General features: G+C 40.8%; 3 protein-coding genes and 1 long non-coding RNA gene across 4 annotated transcripts; 3 read left to right on the top strand and 1 right to left on the bottom strand.

Moving 5' to 3' along the window:
- Positions 6,261–7,106, top strand: LOC8067119 (putative ripening-related protein 6). The gene has a single exon (XM_002466991.2). It carries the CDS (start codon positions 6,341–6,343, stop codon positions 6,839–6,841), a length of 501 nt encoding a protein of 166 aa, XP_002467036.1. The 5' UTR covers positions 6,261–6,340; the 3' UTR covers positions 6,842–7,106.
- Positions 9,290–9,721, bottom strand: LOC8067374 (putative ripening-related protein 7). Its single transcript, XM_002464408.1, has one exon. It carries the CDS (start codon positions 9,719–9,721, stop codon positions 9,290–9,292), a length of 432 nt encoding a protein of 143 aa, XP_002464453.1.
- LOC110431048 (zinc finger BED domain-containing protein RICESLEEPER 2-like) lies at positions 14,679–16,916 on the top strand. The gene is made up of 2 exons (XM_021449653.1): positions 14,679–14,994; positions 15,667–16,916. Exons 1-2 carry the CDS (start codon positions 14,679–14,681, stop codon positions 16,914–16,916), a joined length of 1,566 nt encoding a protein of 521 aa, XP_021305328.1.
- Positions 16,975–17,540, top strand: LOC110433866. The gene is made up of 2 exons (XR_002451249.1): positions 16,975–17,143; positions 17,266–17,540. It is a non-coding gene; the product is annotated as an uncharacterized LOC110433866 (long non-coding RNA).

The raw sequence follows: 18,382 nt of genomic DNA, 5'->3' as shown, positions 1-18,382 counted from the left end.
GCGCCGCTTAACATAATACATCCACAAGTAAGTTCTACTAGCTAACAAACTTTCGCTAACTTTTAGCCTTCTTATTGTCGTGGTCGTGAATATTTTTATATATATATCGTACAATGGTGTTTAAGACAAGAAGGGGGAACAATCTATGTGCATATTACGTGTGCAAATTCATGATGGCACAAGTCAATCAAACACCCACAGAGACGCTCAGAGTACGTTACATGTCTCTTTTCATTATCTTCTGAATTATATTGAATAACTTAGATAACTAATACCTTTTTTATTTATTTCAAATTAAAGACGGAATGGCTGAGGGAAAAGGTCCTACAACAAGACCGAATCAAAGCTATCCAAGAGACGATAGCAGGATTTCTCCGCGACCAAGTGATCAATCCAAACGGCGAGTTTCACTTCAACGACAACGAAACTCTTATTCCAAACAACGATGATCATTTGTATCGTTTGTAGACATTGGGAGAAAAAACTCTATGTATATATGTGTTACGAATTTTGTACATATAAAACTATATATATATAAAGCTTTTTACATATCTATTTAATTTTTGATGTGGTCTATTCATTTTATTATAGGCAAAGCTTAATTATTCCGCTAAGCCTATAATTTTCATTTATATATGTTTAATATGCGTGTAATATAAATATATTATTGTATCAGCAAAACTTGTATTGAAAAACCTATTATTATATATTATATATAAACAATAAACAGAACCGAAGAAGTAAACCAAAAAGAAAAAGAAAAAGAAACCCTTTAACACCGGTTGGTAATACCAACCGGTGTTAAAGGGTCCTGCAACGTGGCAGCCCTGGCAGGACCCTTTACCAACCGGTGTTAAAGAGGGGTGCTTTAGCCCCGGTTGCCAGAACCGGGACTAAAGGGTGGGCCTTTAGTCCCGGAAGGGCAGCCCCGGCTCGGGAACCGGGGCAACAGACCCTTTCCGACCGGTGCTAATGCCCGATCATGCACCAGTGCCACATATGGAGTACTTAATGTAAATTCACATTTACCGCGCCATTTAAATTGAACGTCCACACTAACATATTTTCTTACCTCGAGCGTACTATAGGTTGTCATAACCTAGCTTCGTTCTGTCAGATCCATAAACTAGACTAATCGACGAGTATGTCAAACCCTAATATATATTGTGCTATCCTGACCACTTGTCTTCTTTCCTTGCTTCAGTTGTAATAAAGTGCCGTGAGCCTCTAGGAGTGGGTAAACCATATGTCTAATTTAAATTAAATTCTAGGGCTTGAATTAAACTACCATTAGAAAAATCATAAACTACTCCCACAAAATATGCATTTAAGTTTTTTCTACTGCGCTCAAAAAAAGTTTAACAACCTAGAGGCAATCTTATTAACTAGTACGTCTATCTAATATAGAAAGGTAAATGCCAAAAAAGAAAAGCACAAGCGAGAAAACCCAATAAATCGTAGTACGTGAGTAATAAAGAATTAAAGTCATAGATGGTAAATTTTCTGAGACGCGACCATATATATCCTATATATGGTATTGATTGTCAAACCGTGACCTGCAATCTACATTGATCTCAACCGAGGTACACTCCCGGTCATAGTGTTGAATTTGCCATATACAAGGCATCTATACTAACCGAAGGCTAGCAGTAGTGAGTCATGAAGTCTCACCAGTCACCACGGTTATCCGGCTGTGGGCTCTTCCGATCATCTCTTGATGTCGTCTACACTAGAAAGCTTCTCCACACGAGGGATGACTCTAACAATCGTCACCCAAAATACAAGACCCATTTGTCTTTTGGGTAGCGCTACAGGTAGAAGGTTCCATACCTATTTTTAGTCTTCTCCAACAACAAGACCTAAAAGACAACACTCTCTGCAAATGGGTCTCGAGGAGAGAGGATACCCAAATTTGGGTTATGCCTCTCCTGATACCCAAAATAGGTCTTCTGTATGGGTACTCTGTTGGAGGCTATAGGTATTGTGTTGGAGACCCATTTTAGGTTTGGGTTCCCAAATGGGTCTCCTGTTGGAGATAGCCACACATTGATATGAGGTCGCTCCACGAGGGTCGTTGTCTAGAAGGCCACACGCGTTCACTAAAAGGTTATAAAGACCTCAAGTGCTATGGGCTCTAGCTCACCGATATAAACGACACAATAAATCCATTTTCTCAAAGCTCTTAAGCTCAATGTCTAAACCTCACAAGGATACACTGTAATGTCTTTTCTGACATTGGATGTGATATTGAATGACTTGAGATGGTGGATGGAGTGTACGTAGAAACACATGCTATAGTTTGTCTTAGCCTTGAAGCACTCTAGCTAGCATGCTCATTGGAAGAAGTCTGCCAGTTTTCTATTGCAATCATTTCATTAAGAAAAAGATAGTAGTTTCGTTGTAGTAGCAACATATGTCCTATCATATGGTAAGATATATCAACACTATATCTCCTCTAGACAACAACACTAGTTGGGGTATGAGTATGAATTTCAATTTCTTGCTCTAGCCTTGGAATACCTAGTTGTTAACTTAATTCGTAAGAACGGATGAACACCCTAACTTCATATAATCATGCTCTAGCTTTCCTGACGTGTAACAGATTTGAGTTACTCTTTGAAGTAGACATGAAATTCTGACTACTACTGTTTCTATCATCATTTGCAATCTGTTCAAAGAAAAGATGGTCGCGAGGGCCGAGGAATATATACCAAAATTATATAAGTAAAATTTTAAATTTGACTTGAACAAGAACTTAATATAATCAATCTCTGCAATAATCTGTGAACACAGCCCCTTCATGTGTATTTAAAATATCAAAGCCTAGCTCAAACATTAAATTTAGGTACAGAATTATACTGGCATGATCCAACTGCGCTTGTAGAGAGTAGAGATCATTTTAGATGAGGTAGACTTAAACAACCATCTCTGAAAATCACTCAAATTTTTTCTTGTTAAAATTGGTATAATAATTTCTCACGAATATTTAGGCCCATAAATGATTTAAATCTAAAGTTTTCAACTAGAGTTGTAGATGTAGCTGACCTCTCCATAATTTTAATGTAAAATTTATCTTCATCTGACTTAATGTTAAAAAAGTTATCAATTTTACATATGTACCATTTTGAATCGTATTTTTAGTGGCAGGTTTTTTTAGAGCAACTGCCATATAAGAAATCAATTTGTATCAGCACCGTACCTTAGAGAAACTCTAAGAGATTAGCTAAAAGCACTAGCCAAATTTACTAATTTAGCTATTCTCTAAAATAGATTTGACAAAAACAGACTTTGTAAAGGATGGCTAATGAGTTAGGCTATCCAAAAATAGAGAGCGAATAAGGTGGGATGGAGAACTACTAAATTTGAAGAGTGGTTTACAGAGTCTGTTGGAAACTTTTTTCCTTCAACAATAGCTAAATTTACCTTTAGAAAATGATTTAGCTAATCTCTTGAAGAACTACTAATTTATTTTAGAGGTTGGCTTATTAGAGCATCGCCAATAGATGTGCTAAATTTGTTTTGGAGTCTATTTTAGAGTTTAAACAGCAAAAATGAAGCTCCAACAGCTATTGTTTCACAATTTCTAAATTGGCAAGCTAGCCATCCTGTCTTTTCCGGTGGCCATAAAAAGCAAGCCTGCTTGCTCGCCATATTCCGATTTTCCAGTGGTGGCTGCATATTTCGCATGTGCGAGCTCCCCTCCCACACGTCAATTTGGTCAAGAAGCCTCTGGTTCGTCTGATCGGGCAGCCTGGTGGGTGCACGAACAACAACAACCACGAAGGGTCGTCGAGTGATTGAGATTTTGATCACCTGTCTCTCGACGATGCAAGTTTAAATATAGAAAAGCAAAAAAAAAGCTAAGTTGTTGGAGTAGCATACTTTTTTAGGACTTGTCTATTTTACATAATGGCTAAATAGTAGAATTTAGCTAATGCTTTAGAACAGCTCTTGGGGATGCTCAAAGTTGTTATTTTAGAACACAAGATACAACACCTTTTGGATTCTCTTTTCCTATCAGATATGAAGATTCAACGATACATATAGCTTTTCTTTTGGAGTTGCTCTGATGATAACTAGCTCTAAAAATATGACGACCACCATTAGAAACCAGATTTTTAGCTGTTGTCTTATGACAAGTGTCTCTAGAAATAGGACTATGTGGCATAACATCTCTAAGAGTACACCACATCCCTTTCTCATCCATATATTTTTTTGGAGAAAAAAAGAAAAACTCTTTTGCAAGAGTATCTCATATTCCTTTCCCATTTATTGGCAATTGACAAATAGGCTGGTATCGTGCGTAAAAATACGTGCAACCTTTATCACGCGCGTCGCTCTTCTTCGCGCCATCTTCTATAGGTGGAAGGGTGTGGGAAAGGACAGAGAGTAGGAAAAAGTTCATGATGCAAATGTACAAGAGAAAAAAAATACATAAAAGTGGTTATGATAATTTAGAAATTGTATAGGATTCCTTAATTTAGAAATTGTATAGGATTGCTTATGTAAAATTGTCTTCTATTTAGAAGTGGATTATTACAAACTCTTGGAGATGGACTTCTTGTTTCTCCCAATATATTTTTAAAAAGTACAAAACTACATGATTTGTGAGGAGAAAAATAAGTTACTCTTAGAGATGCTCTTAATACCTGTCAATATATATATTTTTTAAAACAACCGCTAGTGAAAATAGGACTTTCTTCTAGTGGTCGTGTTACAGATCACAAGTGGAAATATATAATTTCACGGTTCTTAGACATAGACACTGACTGACGTTTACTTTTGTGTGTACCACTAGTGAAAAAATAGGATGGCGTTAGTGAAAAACATTTCTTTTAATATTCTATTACATAAAAAGTACATATGTTTAACAACGGTTGTGATAGTTTCCCAAGGCATCTCTACGGGTTATGATCGGTAGCATGGCGTGCACAAGGGTGTGCGGGCCGTGCGACTGTACAGGGCCTCAAATTTTTAGGGGTCTCAAAATTATAGCTCATTAATAATTAATATTAAATAATTTATGTTAACTTTTCTGCGTGGAGTTTATGATAAATACTTGTGCCAACTATAAAAATTGCTACATTATTTCTTCTTATTTAGCACCATATAGTTTTATGTAAGTCGTTTTTTCATCAGTCTGCCTACTCTGTGTGTAATTCAACTTGCTGAGTCACGTCTCCATAGGATAGCTAAGGAATCTCGAGTCAATACTCAACCGCTAACACTATAAAGTGCAAAATAAAGAGCGTTGGCGATGGATATTGGAAGAAGGTGTGTTGGCAAGTGTCAAACTATATATTATAGTGTCATGGATCCATAAAACAAATGAGATAATTGGTACTTGGAGGCTAGAAACCAACAAGTAGCCGAATTCTTTTAAGATATACCTATAATTCGTGGCTTGTATAGAAAATATTCTTAGTTACCTAGTGCTATAAGTCAGCCTATTTTAGATCTTAGAACATGGCCTTAATTTTTGCCGGCACGGCCCTGGTAGCATGCATCAATATCAGTTGATAACCGCAAAATGGGTGTAGGGATGCTACAATCCCTCCTCCGGTCTGTGACAAATCAGATGTGAAGAAGTAGTAATAGTTGTAAAGACCATTTCTTTTGTAGTGAAGGATGAGGGGAAAAAAAGAGATATACGAGCCGATAAAACCAGAACGTACGTTGTGATTGCAAAATGATGATTGAAATTTGAAAAGAACAAATGACCCTTGATCTCGAATAAACAGGATTACATATTTATACAGTCCCAGAGGTTGTTGGCATGTTCAGAAGGGGTTATTTGGAACTTTCAGAGAAGGTTCCAGACGGTCGCGTACAGCTACTAATGACGTGATTTGTGATCACTGGTAAATTATTTCTGACGATATGGACATGAGGACATCATTGCTGACCCCGTCATGCCCGTTCCAATAATAGCGGTTAGTGGGGCTTCTAGCTCTCTCTTTACATTGGAAGTCACATATATTCCCCCCTTGGATATTACCGCTGTAATAACATGTGCGACACCATGAAAAAATCCAAAACCATCGATTTACCACGGACCTGTCCCCGTCCAGTATCGAGTGTACCGAAGAGTATCGTAGTGGTATTCAAAGAAAACGGATTTGTAGCATCTCAGTCCTCAAACAACGACGATGCGATATGATTGACACGTGGACTCAAGTGCATCGATCGTGGCTCGACCGCACGCGCGCCTACTTAAACCGCTCGAGCCGCACAGCTCAAGAACCACGGCAAGTGACCAAGTGCAAGTGCAAGTGCAAGGCTAGCTAGCTACAGTACAGCTGACGAGAAAAGGGGGTAGCTAGAGAGCTAGCTGTTAGCAATGGCGAACGCTACGCTTGCCGTCGTGGCGCTGCTTGTTCTGGTGCAGGTTTCGTGCGGCGTCGCGCGGCATCACCACGAGCACCACCCGGACCCGTGCGGCGGGGACGACGACTCGGTCGGCCTGATGGGCCACAAGGACAACGGCTGCTCGTCGCCGGCCGTGTCGCGCCACGGTACGCGCGCGGTGATGACGGTGAACGGGTTCCAGAGGGGCGAGGACGGCGGAGGCCCGTCGGAGTGCGACGGGCACTACCACAGCGACAACGACCTGATCGTGGCGCTGTCCACGGGGTGGTACGCGGGAGGGAAGAGGTGCCACAAGAAGATCCGCATCACGAGCGTGCAGAACGGGCGCACCGTGGAGGCAACGGTCGTGGACGAGTGCGACTCCCGCCATGGCTGCAAGACCAACATCGTCGACACGTCCAAGGCCGTCTGGAAGAAGCTAGGGCTCAACACCGAAATTGGCGAGGTCCCAGTCATCTGGTCCGACGCATGAAATAAATGAAACCAGCCGTCGATCGCGCGGAGGGCGGCCGGTGGTCTTGCATGCCGGCTGGCCGCCAGCAAGGGGAAGGACGAAGACATGTTCTTTGATCAGGTCCCTTTGCCCCTGCAGTTTGCTTGTTGTTGTTGTTGTCATGTACGTGAGAGTCTATGATTGTACCTGCGTCTAGAGGATGACAGGACGGTACAGTTGATGTGTGTGTCGTTTGTGTCCATTATTGCTACTCTCGAGGCATGCTACCTAGGTAGCAAGAGTGTGGCAGAATAAAACTACTTGCATGGTGTACGCGACTTGTCATGTAAGGTTAATTAAGGCGTTCCTGTCAGCCTCAGTGTCCAAAAACCACGTGTTTGTTCATATCGCGTACGTTAATTGTTCACCACTCAGTTGTTTCTAAATGTTGTAAAACACGTTGACAACAGTTAAAATCTGTTTCTCTCTCCGTCTCTTAAGAACGACTCAATAGGTTAAAATAGAAGAATACAAAGACACAAGATAGAAGAACTATTCTTTATCCTTACTAAGTGGTTTACAATATTGTTGGGTTACTATAACCATGAGGCCGGATTTTTACCGTAACATACGGTAAAAATTCTCATGGTTATAGTAACCCAACAATATTGTAAATATTATCGTAAATTAGTATATAAAATTATTCTAAATAAAGGTGGCTATAAAATAACTTTTTTTTAGCTGGCTACTGAGTATACTTTTTCTATATATATAACACTATGAAAATGAGTAGGACAAAGGTAAAGCTCCAAGCAAACAATTGTTTACAATACTGAAACATAGTAAAACAAATTTTTAAAAAAGCTCAGCGGTACTACAGTGAGGTCGTGCAATAGGCCAGAAAATGAAGCAATATACTGCTTTTAGGTGCTGAATTCTAACCAATTTTTAAGCAAGGTACTACAGTGTGAGCCTCTTCACATGAACAGGTGACGACAATGTTCGAGACTTTGCTGCTGGCTCTCCAGGCGTGGATAGGGTCTGATCTAATGGGAGGACAGCACGGTCTGCCGCCAGTGTGTCGAACAATCCACCGAACCCAGCGACGTGGAAGTGCGGCGCCGCGTGGTGAAGCTTCACCGAGGTTGACACAAGGCAGCGAGGGGAAAAGAAGGGCGATGCGCGCGATAGATGAAAGGGTGTTGTATGAGTCGCCGCTGCCGTGTACTCGCCGAGGCTTCCGTTATCGCCGCCGCCGCCTCCTCTAGGAGATGGATCGTGGTTTGTGGATATGAATCTCGGCTGCATAGGGCGAGGATATATACGGACCCATATTCTAATATTATATTTGTTTTTATATTTCTGTCGGATTCGAATTTAAATACGGATAGTGTCAGCCAATATTGAATAGGATATGATTGGATGTCGACATCATAAATATATTTGAGTATTCGGATACGGATGCGATATTAGATGTTGAATATCTGGACTTAGATAAGGACAGATTTAAACTCTTCTAAACAGATTCGATCTTGAATACGGATAGAAAATATCCGTACCGTTTTCATCTCCGGGTACCTGTGTAGGGGTGCAAGCCACCCTGGGCCTGGGTATGAGCGTTCAGGTAGGAAATTCTACAGAGAAAAAAAAGACTGAGGACACTTACAATGCAAACTCTATCATAGAGTCTAAAGTTATTTATTACCTTGAACAATTGTGGACTTAGAGTCTAAATAAGATTTGGAGTCTTATTTTTTCTACCTCTTTTTTCAATAAATATGCTGCCACATTAGCAAAATACCATAAATAACATGTAATTAATTGTCTTGGATTCTGTGATAAAGTCTTGCATTGTGTGAGTGCCCTGAGGAGTCATCCTAGCTAGAGAGAAACATGCGTAAATGTTTACTAATTTCTGGACCCGCTTGTTAGATCATGCATGATAGATGATTTAGACACGTTAAATCTAATTTTAATGTAGACCTAAGCAATAAGAAGGTGGGTAGAAAACATAAAATAAGAGGCTCTTGTCAGATCACGATAGATAATTTAGATACGTTAAATCTAATTTTTAATGTAGATGTGTAAGTGATAAGAAGTAAGTTGTTGGGTAGAGAACCTAAAGTAATAGGCTATTTTCAATTCTTCGCTCTTCGCTCTTTTATAGTATATATAGAAATAGAATAGAAGATATAGATAGAATAAGTGAAGAGTGTTACAAATAAACTACTTTGCAGTGTAATGACGACACAGCTAGCAGCACGCCGGCATTTCCAGGATGCCCCTTCGCCGCGCCCATCCAACGGGGTTATTCTGCACCCTCGTGAAAGGAAACTTTTATTCGACCTCTCTCCACTATCAAGCGGAGATGAGTCGATCTAAATTAAACTATCTGTAGTAGTATAGTAATTAACTAGAGGCAGGGCACAACCGCACGCCGTACGTGCACCCATATCCAAGATCCAACTCGGTGTGTGACGTGCGAATTCAGGCGTCGGACCAGGTGACGGGGACCTCGCCGACGCTAGTATCGAGCCCGAGCTTTTCCCAGACGGCAGGAGAGGAATCCACGATGTTGTCCTTGCAGCCGCGGCCGGAGTCGCACTCGTCCACCACCTTGGCCTCCACGGTTTTCCCGGTGTCCTTGCTCGTGATGCTGATCTTGTTGCGGCACCTCTTCCCTCCCGCGTACCACTGCGAGGACAGCGCCACGACCAGGTCGTCGTCGTCGTGGTACTTGCCGTCGCACTCCGACGGGCCTCCGCCGGTCCCGCCCTTCTGGAACCCGTTCACCGTCATCACAGCAGAGGTGCCGCCGCTGCCGCCATCGTCCTTGTGCTTACGGGCTGTGCCCCATGAGACCTGAAGAAGAGCTAGGATGATGACGATGGCTATAGCAGCAGGCTTAGCTTTCGCCATTGCTGTTTGTTGCTAAGTTCGATCGAGATGCTTGGGTCTGGGATGCACTGCCGCCCCTTCGCTCGACGGGCGAGCGTATATGTAGTCGTGTTCTCACTTCTCAGATCGTTGAGCTCGATACCAGGTAGTTTTTTTTTTGTTTTGTTTTTGAACCGGAACCCTATCTCCATTATCACTAACGGAAATACAGATACCAGGTTAATTGACCGGGCCCTATCTGAGACAAGTGCATTGCGTTGTACTATCTGGAATGGTAGCTATCCGTATGTCATGAAATGTGTCAGGTTGTCTCAGCTCGCTGCGATGTTACCATATCCGCCTCTCGGTAATTCCTGCGCAAGAACAACTGATGACCAAGCCGATGTTTTGTTTTGGAAGCTGTTGCTGGAAACGAACGCTCCAGCAGATGTTTCGGTGGACGTTTGCTTTTCATCATTCCACTAGCTGTTCAACCGAGAAGCAATCGTTCTTGTTAAAAGAAAAAGAGAAAAGAAAACCCCGAACCAATCACATATTTAATTCACGTGCAAAACTATGCCACGTCTCCAAATAAAACAGGATACGAGTTCGGGGACCATGCATATATGAGGCAAAAAAAAAGAGAGTTTAATTTCCGTGCTAGTCTGACAGAGCTACTCAAATATTTGACCTGGACCTGCTACTCAGTCAGAAGAGATTTGCTGGAAGTTCAGAATTCTAACTATTGCGAATCTAAAGTATGATTCCATTCGAGGTGTAATATATGATTGTATGATAACACCGGGTAATACTTATATCTCATTTTATTAAAAACATCTTATACATTTTTTATGGCTTCCATAGCTCATACGCTTTCCCTGCACATAAATCTTAGAGCAGCAGTCAAATTTCAGTAACACTTCCCTCGGCTGCCACGGAAAAATTGAACTCATTTTGTCTCATGGTCTGACCCGACGGATAACTGACTAAAGATCTGTTTGGATCTCAGAGCTAAAATTAGCCCGGCCCCATGAAAATAGATTAAATATGAGCTAATTATGGGCTAATTGGCTCTAATCACTAAATATATAGCTCTTATTAGTTCTTATCAGCAAAGAATTAACTTTTTTATTTAGTATCAAAAACATGGACTAACTAGTACTGCATGTGGCCTCGTGCTAACGCTACGATGGTATCATTATAAAAAGTTTGCCGTCTTTATAACTTCATAGATGTTTTCACACCCAACTTTTCCCTATATATATAGAGTCGAGATTTCCACGCTACCCATCCCAAACTTATCTAAAAAAATAAGTGCAACATGCAAACTTGACCTGAAAGTTTTGGTGTACTTAAACTTCAAATAACCAAGAGACAAAACAACAAAACAAGGTTTAAAATGAATATAAAGATTCTTATTTGGTTATTTAAAGTTTAAGTACACAGAAACTTTCATGTCAAGTTTGCAGATTACTCTTTTTTTTGTAGATAAGATTGGGATGGGTAGGGTGGAAATCTCAAATTCTACCGGAAAAAGTTTGGTGTGGAAAAATCTAATGAAGTTATATATAGGGGTAAAACTTTTTTACATTAGAGATATAGCAAGCTAAACTGTAGTACACATTTGGATAGTATATCTTGCATATAGTTTTTGGTAATTAGCTTTTAATTGACCGAATAATTTTAAGTTGTTTAATTCGACCACTCCTCTTAGGCATAACAGTCCCTTCAGCCCCCTCCTCAGCCACGCTTGGTACCTATGAGACCCTACTCAACGTAGCATAATAATGTTTGTGAGCATCTCTAACAGTTTTGCATTGAGTAAATTACACTCACCATACGACAAGTATCTAAGTGGGTGCATGTTAGTCCAATATCTTATAATTTGTCTAATTTAATACAACAGTAATATAGGTGGGTGCATATCGATCCACAATCTTCTCATAAGTTAAATTTGATACAAAAACTTGCTTGTTCGTGCATATACGGTCCAAGTATTGTAACAGCGCATCTCTGTATACTCTGAATCACTGTCATTGCAAGCTATAGACCCTAGCATGCTCATCTCATCCATCAATCAGCTTGAATCGTTTACTACACGATATCATTTATGAATCTGGCCAAATATAAAAGCTGTCATTAATTTCATAAATATGAACAATTCCAAACTGATCGTTTTTCTTTCTATACCATAATATTGTTTTAATCCCAACCTATTGTCATTCATGGCTGGCTTGAACTGATACATGGGTTGAGACTGAGAGTTTTTTTTCAAAAAGAAAATCAACAAAATTTATTTTTGGTTCTGAACTAACCAAGTTCTTATATAGGTTTACAAAGCTAAGAAAAAAAGAAAATAAAAAGTGGTTGCCACCGTTTAAAGGATGTAGTAGACAAAAAAATAAGATGATGTAGTAGACACAAAAAAGATGATAATGTGCAGCCGTCCAAAGGATAGGAAAGGCCTAGAGGGGGAGGTTAATTGGCTTGTAAAAACTTAAAACTCGATTCAGCGGATTAGCATAATGCGGAGGTTCCACAAATTCTTGCGGAAGTTTTAGAAGGATAGGTAGTGAGCATTTGATTCCTCATAAGCTTACTGTGGGGGTATAAACCCCTATACCCTTACGGCTAGACTTGGGCCAGGAGGCTTGGCCCATTACGAGATAAGCTCAAGGCTTGATCCGACAGCTTGGAGTTTCGCGCAAGGAAACAAGACGTGGAGATCAAGCAGGATTCTAGTCGGTTAGAATAGGAATTGATATCAAACTATCTATGGCAATTGTAACCGACGAGGATTAGTTCTCAGATCTGTAACCCTGCCCTCCGGACTATATAAGGAGGGGCAAGGGACCCCCCTAGGACAGATTATTCTCTCAACACAAATCAATACAATCAGACGCAGGACGTAGGTATTACGCCAACTTGGCGGCCGAACCTGGATAAAAAGCTTGCTTGTGTCTTGCGTCACCATCGAGTTCGTAGTTTGCGCACCGTCTACCGATAAACTACTACCGTGGGTATACCCCGAGGTAGACTGCCGACCAGCTTTCGTCGACACTTACCATTTTAAATCTCTCTTAATGGTATGACTTTTCCTATACTTAAATTTAAAATAGGAATTGAATGTAAGCCTTTATTTGGCCAAAGTCAGAGAAATGTTATCATAATATAGTAAATAATTCAAGTTGAGTGATGGACGAGATGAGTGTGCTAGGGTGTGTAGCTTTCTATGAAAGGGATTCAGAGTGTACAAAGACACTGCTTGGAACATACATGCATTAATGAACTAAGTTTTTACTTCAAATTAAACAGATTAGAAGATGTTGGACCAATAAGCACCCATCTAGATAGTTGTCGTATTAAATTGGATAAATTAGAAGATGTTGGACTAACATGCACCCACTTAAATAGTTATTGTATGGTGAGTGCAATTTACTCTTTTGCATTTTATTTTTGGCAAACATAGAGTTTGGCAAGTCTGAAATCAATATGGGGGAGGAGAGAAAAAGGTTACCTCCAATGGTTTGGCAAAACCAAAGTGTGGACCCAGTGGTTATTTTTTCAGGTGGAAATTTTCTTCACGCCGTCGATTCCAAGGTCCAAGCAACAACCGACACCAACACACAAACCATAGGTACCATGGAAACCCGATGCACATACTGGAAGGATGAATCCATGGCCATGACGTACATACCTCCCCCACAGCCGGCTTGATGAAGATCGCCTCCCCCACAGTCGATGTTGATGTCCAGCAGTGTGCAAAACCAAAAGATCACGACCTCCAACTTTTCGCGGGAAGAAAATAGCGGCAGCAGGGGAACCACGCACGGGGAAGAAAAACGCGCGGGGCTATGCAATGCTAAGCGCAATACACGGTTGGCATATATACCAAACCTGGCCAAGATTTTATTGCCACGTTAACCAAAATGCAAAGGTCATTTACCTTGAATAGAAGAATTTAAAACTTTTTAAAAAAAACAAGAATGCATGCTCTGAGGTGGACATTCGAATGTCTCTTCGACCCTATACTACCCGTACTGGAGTATACAAGAACCTACCTTCTTCTATGGTGGATTTAGCACACTCACAAGACTCTATTATAGAGTTTAAAGTTATTTATTACCTCAAACAATGTGGACTTAGAATCTAAATAAGACTTGGAGTCTTATTTTTTCTACCTCTTTCTTCAATACATATGCTGCCACTCACCCTGGGCACCAAAAACCGAGAACCGAGAACCGAACCGAAATTACCTGGTACCGAACCGAAATATACCGAAACCGAAAAATTCGGTTCTTGTTCGGTTCCTATTTGCCAGGTACCGAAATTACCGAGGTAAATTCGGTTTCGTACCTCGGTAAACCGAAGTACCGAGTATATACCGAAAATATAAAACAGGCCCAACAACAGCCCAATAAGCGTTATATTCTCGATTGATAGAAAGAAACCCTAGCCAACCTCCATCCTCACGCGGTCACGACTCACGCCGCAGCCGCTCGGCGCTCGCACTCGCATCGGCATCGGAGATTCGGAGGTCGCACTCGCAGTCGCAGCGTCGCGCCGCCGCAGGCCGCAGCTGCCCGCCCCGACTTGTGGGCTCGTGGCCCCGCGCCCCCCGGCCCCCGCCATCCTCGCGGTCGCGACTCGCGGTCGCGCTCACGCCGTCGCGGCTCGCGCAGCGCGTAGTCGCGCACGACCCGCAGGCCGCAGCCACCGTGCGCTAGCAGGCAGCGCCGCACCTGCCAAGTCGCCGACCAACGCAGCCCCCAGTGTCCCCTCCCGCACCCATCCCGAGCAAGCCAGCACCGGAGCCGGCGCCGACGACGCCCGTCCCCAAGACCCCAACAACGGCTACTTCTATTGCTTCCTGTGATGTAAGTAACTAAGTATGATTTGTGTAATTTCGTTACTTCCATTACTTCTAAAGCAACAAAGCAATTTGGTCATCTAGATGACTAATGTTTATTTTGAATTCACTTGAAAATTTGATATATAGATGTCTCAACCTGAGGATGACGTTGACCAACAAGTCACTGATTGGTCGCTCGATCATGAAGGGTACTGCAGTGATGAGGGGGTTGCTGGTGATGATGGGAAAGAGAAGGAGAAGGATGTTGCTGCTGCTGCTGCTGATGGAGAGAAGGAGAAAGAGGTCATCGATCTAGATAGTGAGGAGGGCAAGCAGAGAAAGGAGATGTCAACTAGATCAACAATTTGGGAGCACTTCATCAAAATCAAAGAGAATGGTGTGGTGGTGAAGGGAAAGTGCAAGTATTGCAATGCCGAGATCAAAGCACATCCAGTTCTTAATGGTACGTCTGGCATGCGTAAGCATTTTAGCATTTGTAGGAGTAATCCTCATAGATCTAGTGATGATGCAACACAAGGTGTTTTGCAAGTTAATGAAGGAACTAGTGTAGGCACTTGGAAGTTTGACCCTGAATTGCTTAGGTCTGCCTTTGCTGAATTTATAATAGAAGAAGAGAAGCCATTTGCATTTGGTGAGAAACCTGGTTTTAGGAAGTTCATGTCTATTGCTTGTCCTCGTTTCACTTTGCCATCCAGAAGGACATGTACTAGGGACGCTGTGCAATTATATTTTGAGCAGAAAGCTAAACTAAAAATGTTTTTTCAAGAACAATGCAATAGAGTTTGCCTCACAACTGATGGCTGGACATCACAATAGCAAGATAGCTACATGACTGTAACAGCCCATTTTATTGATAATAATTGGTGCTTGCATAAAAAGATAATTAGTTTTTTCAAGGTAAAAGGCAAAAAAGAGGATGATATTGGGAAACACCTACAGAAAGTCTTGCTTGATTGGGGATTGGATAAAGTAATGACAGTAACGGTTGATAATGCTAGTGCAAATGATAGTGGTGTTAGTTATTTGAGGAGACAAATGAATAGTTTGAAAACTAGCGTAGCAGACGGGAAGTACCTTCACATGAGATGTGCTGCACATATAGTTAATTTGATAGTGCAAGATGGTTTGAAAGAATTAGATAATTCTATCAAGCGTATAAGGGCTGCCATTAGATTTGTCAGGGCTGGTACATCGAGATTGGTCAAATTTAAAGAGATTGCTCAATTGGAGAAAGTGGACAGCAAGGCATTCTTGAACCTTGATATATGCACAAGGTGGAATTCAACATATGATATGCTAGCAGCTGCCTGTACATATGAAAAGGTTTTTGCAAGATATCCAGAGGAAGATCCATACTATACAATTGAATTGCTCAGTGAGGTTAAGCTGGGTGTTCCAGGTCCGGGAGTTCCAGATGAGCACGATTGGGAAAATGCAAGGAAACTAGCTGAGTTTTTGAAGAATTTTGCCAATATAACAAGACGTGTTTCAGCGTCCTTAAGTGTGACTGCTCACACTTACTTTCATGAGATTTTAGAGGTCAATGCTTTGGTGAATGAGTGGCTGAGTAGTGCTGATTTTATCCAACAAGACATGGGGAAGAGAATGAAAGACATGTATGACAAGTATTGGGGGCACTGGCATGATAATTTGGGCTTGCAAAATGAGAAGGGAAAGGGAAAGGAGAAGGAGAAGGAAAATATTAACTTGCTGATTTTTATTGCTGCTGTACTTGATCCTAGGTATAAGCTTTCACAGTATGTACAAATTGCAATAGAGGACATGTACGGTGAGGGTGTTGGGCAGAAAGTTTGGGCTGCCATTACCAAGTGCTTGCATGATCTTTTTGAAGAATATAGGGTCAAGAATTCTTCCCCAACTAATGTCAACTCTGAACCAAATGATTCAACCCAATCTAAACAAGGTGGAGATAGTCCTAGAAAGGCGAGGAGTAACATTGTAAAGAGGATGAAGCTAAATAGTGGAGTAGGCAGTTCCAGTAGGGGCAGCAGGACTGAATTGGATAGGTATTTGGCTGAAGAGTGTGAAGAAGATGTCAAAAAGTTTGATATTCTTGCTTGGTGGAAGGGCCAGTCCACTAGATTTCCCATACTTTCTAAATTAGCTCGTGATGTGCTCGCTATCCAAATCTCTACTGTTGCTAGTGAATCAGCCTTTAGCACAGGTGGGCGTGTATTGGATGATTTTAGGACTTCGCTCACTCCATTTATGGTTGAAGCTCTTGTTTGTACTCAAGATTGGCTTAGAAGGGCAACTCCCATCCCTATGTCAGAAAATACAGAAGAGTTAACTACATTAGAAGAAGGTAATGCTCTATGGCTCTATGTCATTTATTTTGCTTGATGTTTTCATCAATGAAAAAATTAATTATTGCATCCTCTCTTTATTTTATTTTAGAATTAATTCAAGAGTTCAAGGACATAGCCATTATTGATGGCCATGCTGCCAAGTCACAAATTCAAGGAAGTAAAAAGAGGATTGTTACCGCCACCAACATCAAGTCCCAACCAACAAAATCCTCCAGCACCAAAGCAAGCAGCAAGTCCTCCAAGCCTACATCAAGTGACCCTGTGAGCTAATTAAATATCATTCTTTTTAGTTTTCCAAGTCTGTGAACAACTCTTGATTAATTCAATTATTTGTGAACAACTCATTATTTCTTACTTGCTGCATAATGTCTGAGCCTTTTCAGGTTTGTAAACCAATGAAAAGCTGAAGGGGAGTGACCAAGACTCCAACAGGGCAAGAGATGCTTGCTAGCTTGCTGCTGCATACTTGTGCTTTCACTGTTGTGCTGCTGCTGGTCCTAATTCTTGTCGTCGCCTTACATTTTGATGATTTGTAATATGTATTGAGTACTAAGTTATATGGATCTCTTGTGGAGAACTATATTATGTATTTGTGGTTATCTACTGCTATAGTCTTGTGGATTTTTATATGTATGATTTTGGTACTCTTATTTTATAAGACATCATGTTGAATTTCTGTCAAAAATTAGCTATTGAACCTGAGCTGATTACATGCTGCTGAAGTCTGTCGGTAATTTCGGTAAATACCGGAACCGAACCGAATTTACCGATACCGAATTTCTTCGGTACCGAATTTTTTTAGGAACCGAACGGTACCTGTTTTCTCAGGAACCGAATTTGCCTTAGTACCGAAGTACCGAACCGATCGGTTCGGTAATACCAAACGCCCACCGTGAGCTGCCACATCAGCAAAATATTATAAATGATATATAATTAATTGTCTTGAACTCTGTAATAGAGTCTTGCATTGTGAGTGCTCTTATAATATATCTGTAGACTGCAACGTTAATATTGACCTATCAGGAAAAGACAATACCTCTTTTTCCAAAAGAGTCATTGTTATCGTATATGATATTTTGTCTGAAGATCTTTATTATCGTATATCTCATATACCCTAAAACTTTCTTCACTTGCAATAGACGACATGTATGTTATTGTCTGAGAGTTTTAGAAAATTGGGAAATGTTTCACTATTTTTTTATAGTCAAAATAAATTAACGTGTCTATCTAAGGAAATTTCAATTTGAACTACATGTACCCCAATAATAATGAGAAGTTACATAAAACTTATATTTGGGCTCACATGGTTTATTCAAGCCCTTATGATGCAGATGGATAAAAAAATTAATTGTTTTATAAGGATAATTCAACCTTCTATCTCTAGATTAGCACAAAATAATTCCAACAATACCTATAAGTGGTCAGAAAAATCTAAAATTAGCAAGTAAGCATATTTTGAGTGTATATGCTTGCTGTAAATTTTCCAAATGATTTTAATAA

This window comes from Sorghum bicolor, chromosome 1, assembly GCF_000003195.3.
Source record: "Sorghum bicolor cultivar BTx623 chromosome 1, Sorghum_bicolor_NCBIv3, whole genome shotgun sequence".
Taxonomy (NCBI): domain Eukaryota; kingdom Viridiplantae; phylum Streptophyta; class Magnoliopsida; order Poales; family Poaceae; genus Sorghum; species Sorghum bicolor.
This window is presented reverse-complemented; position numbering and strand designations above follow the sequence as displayed.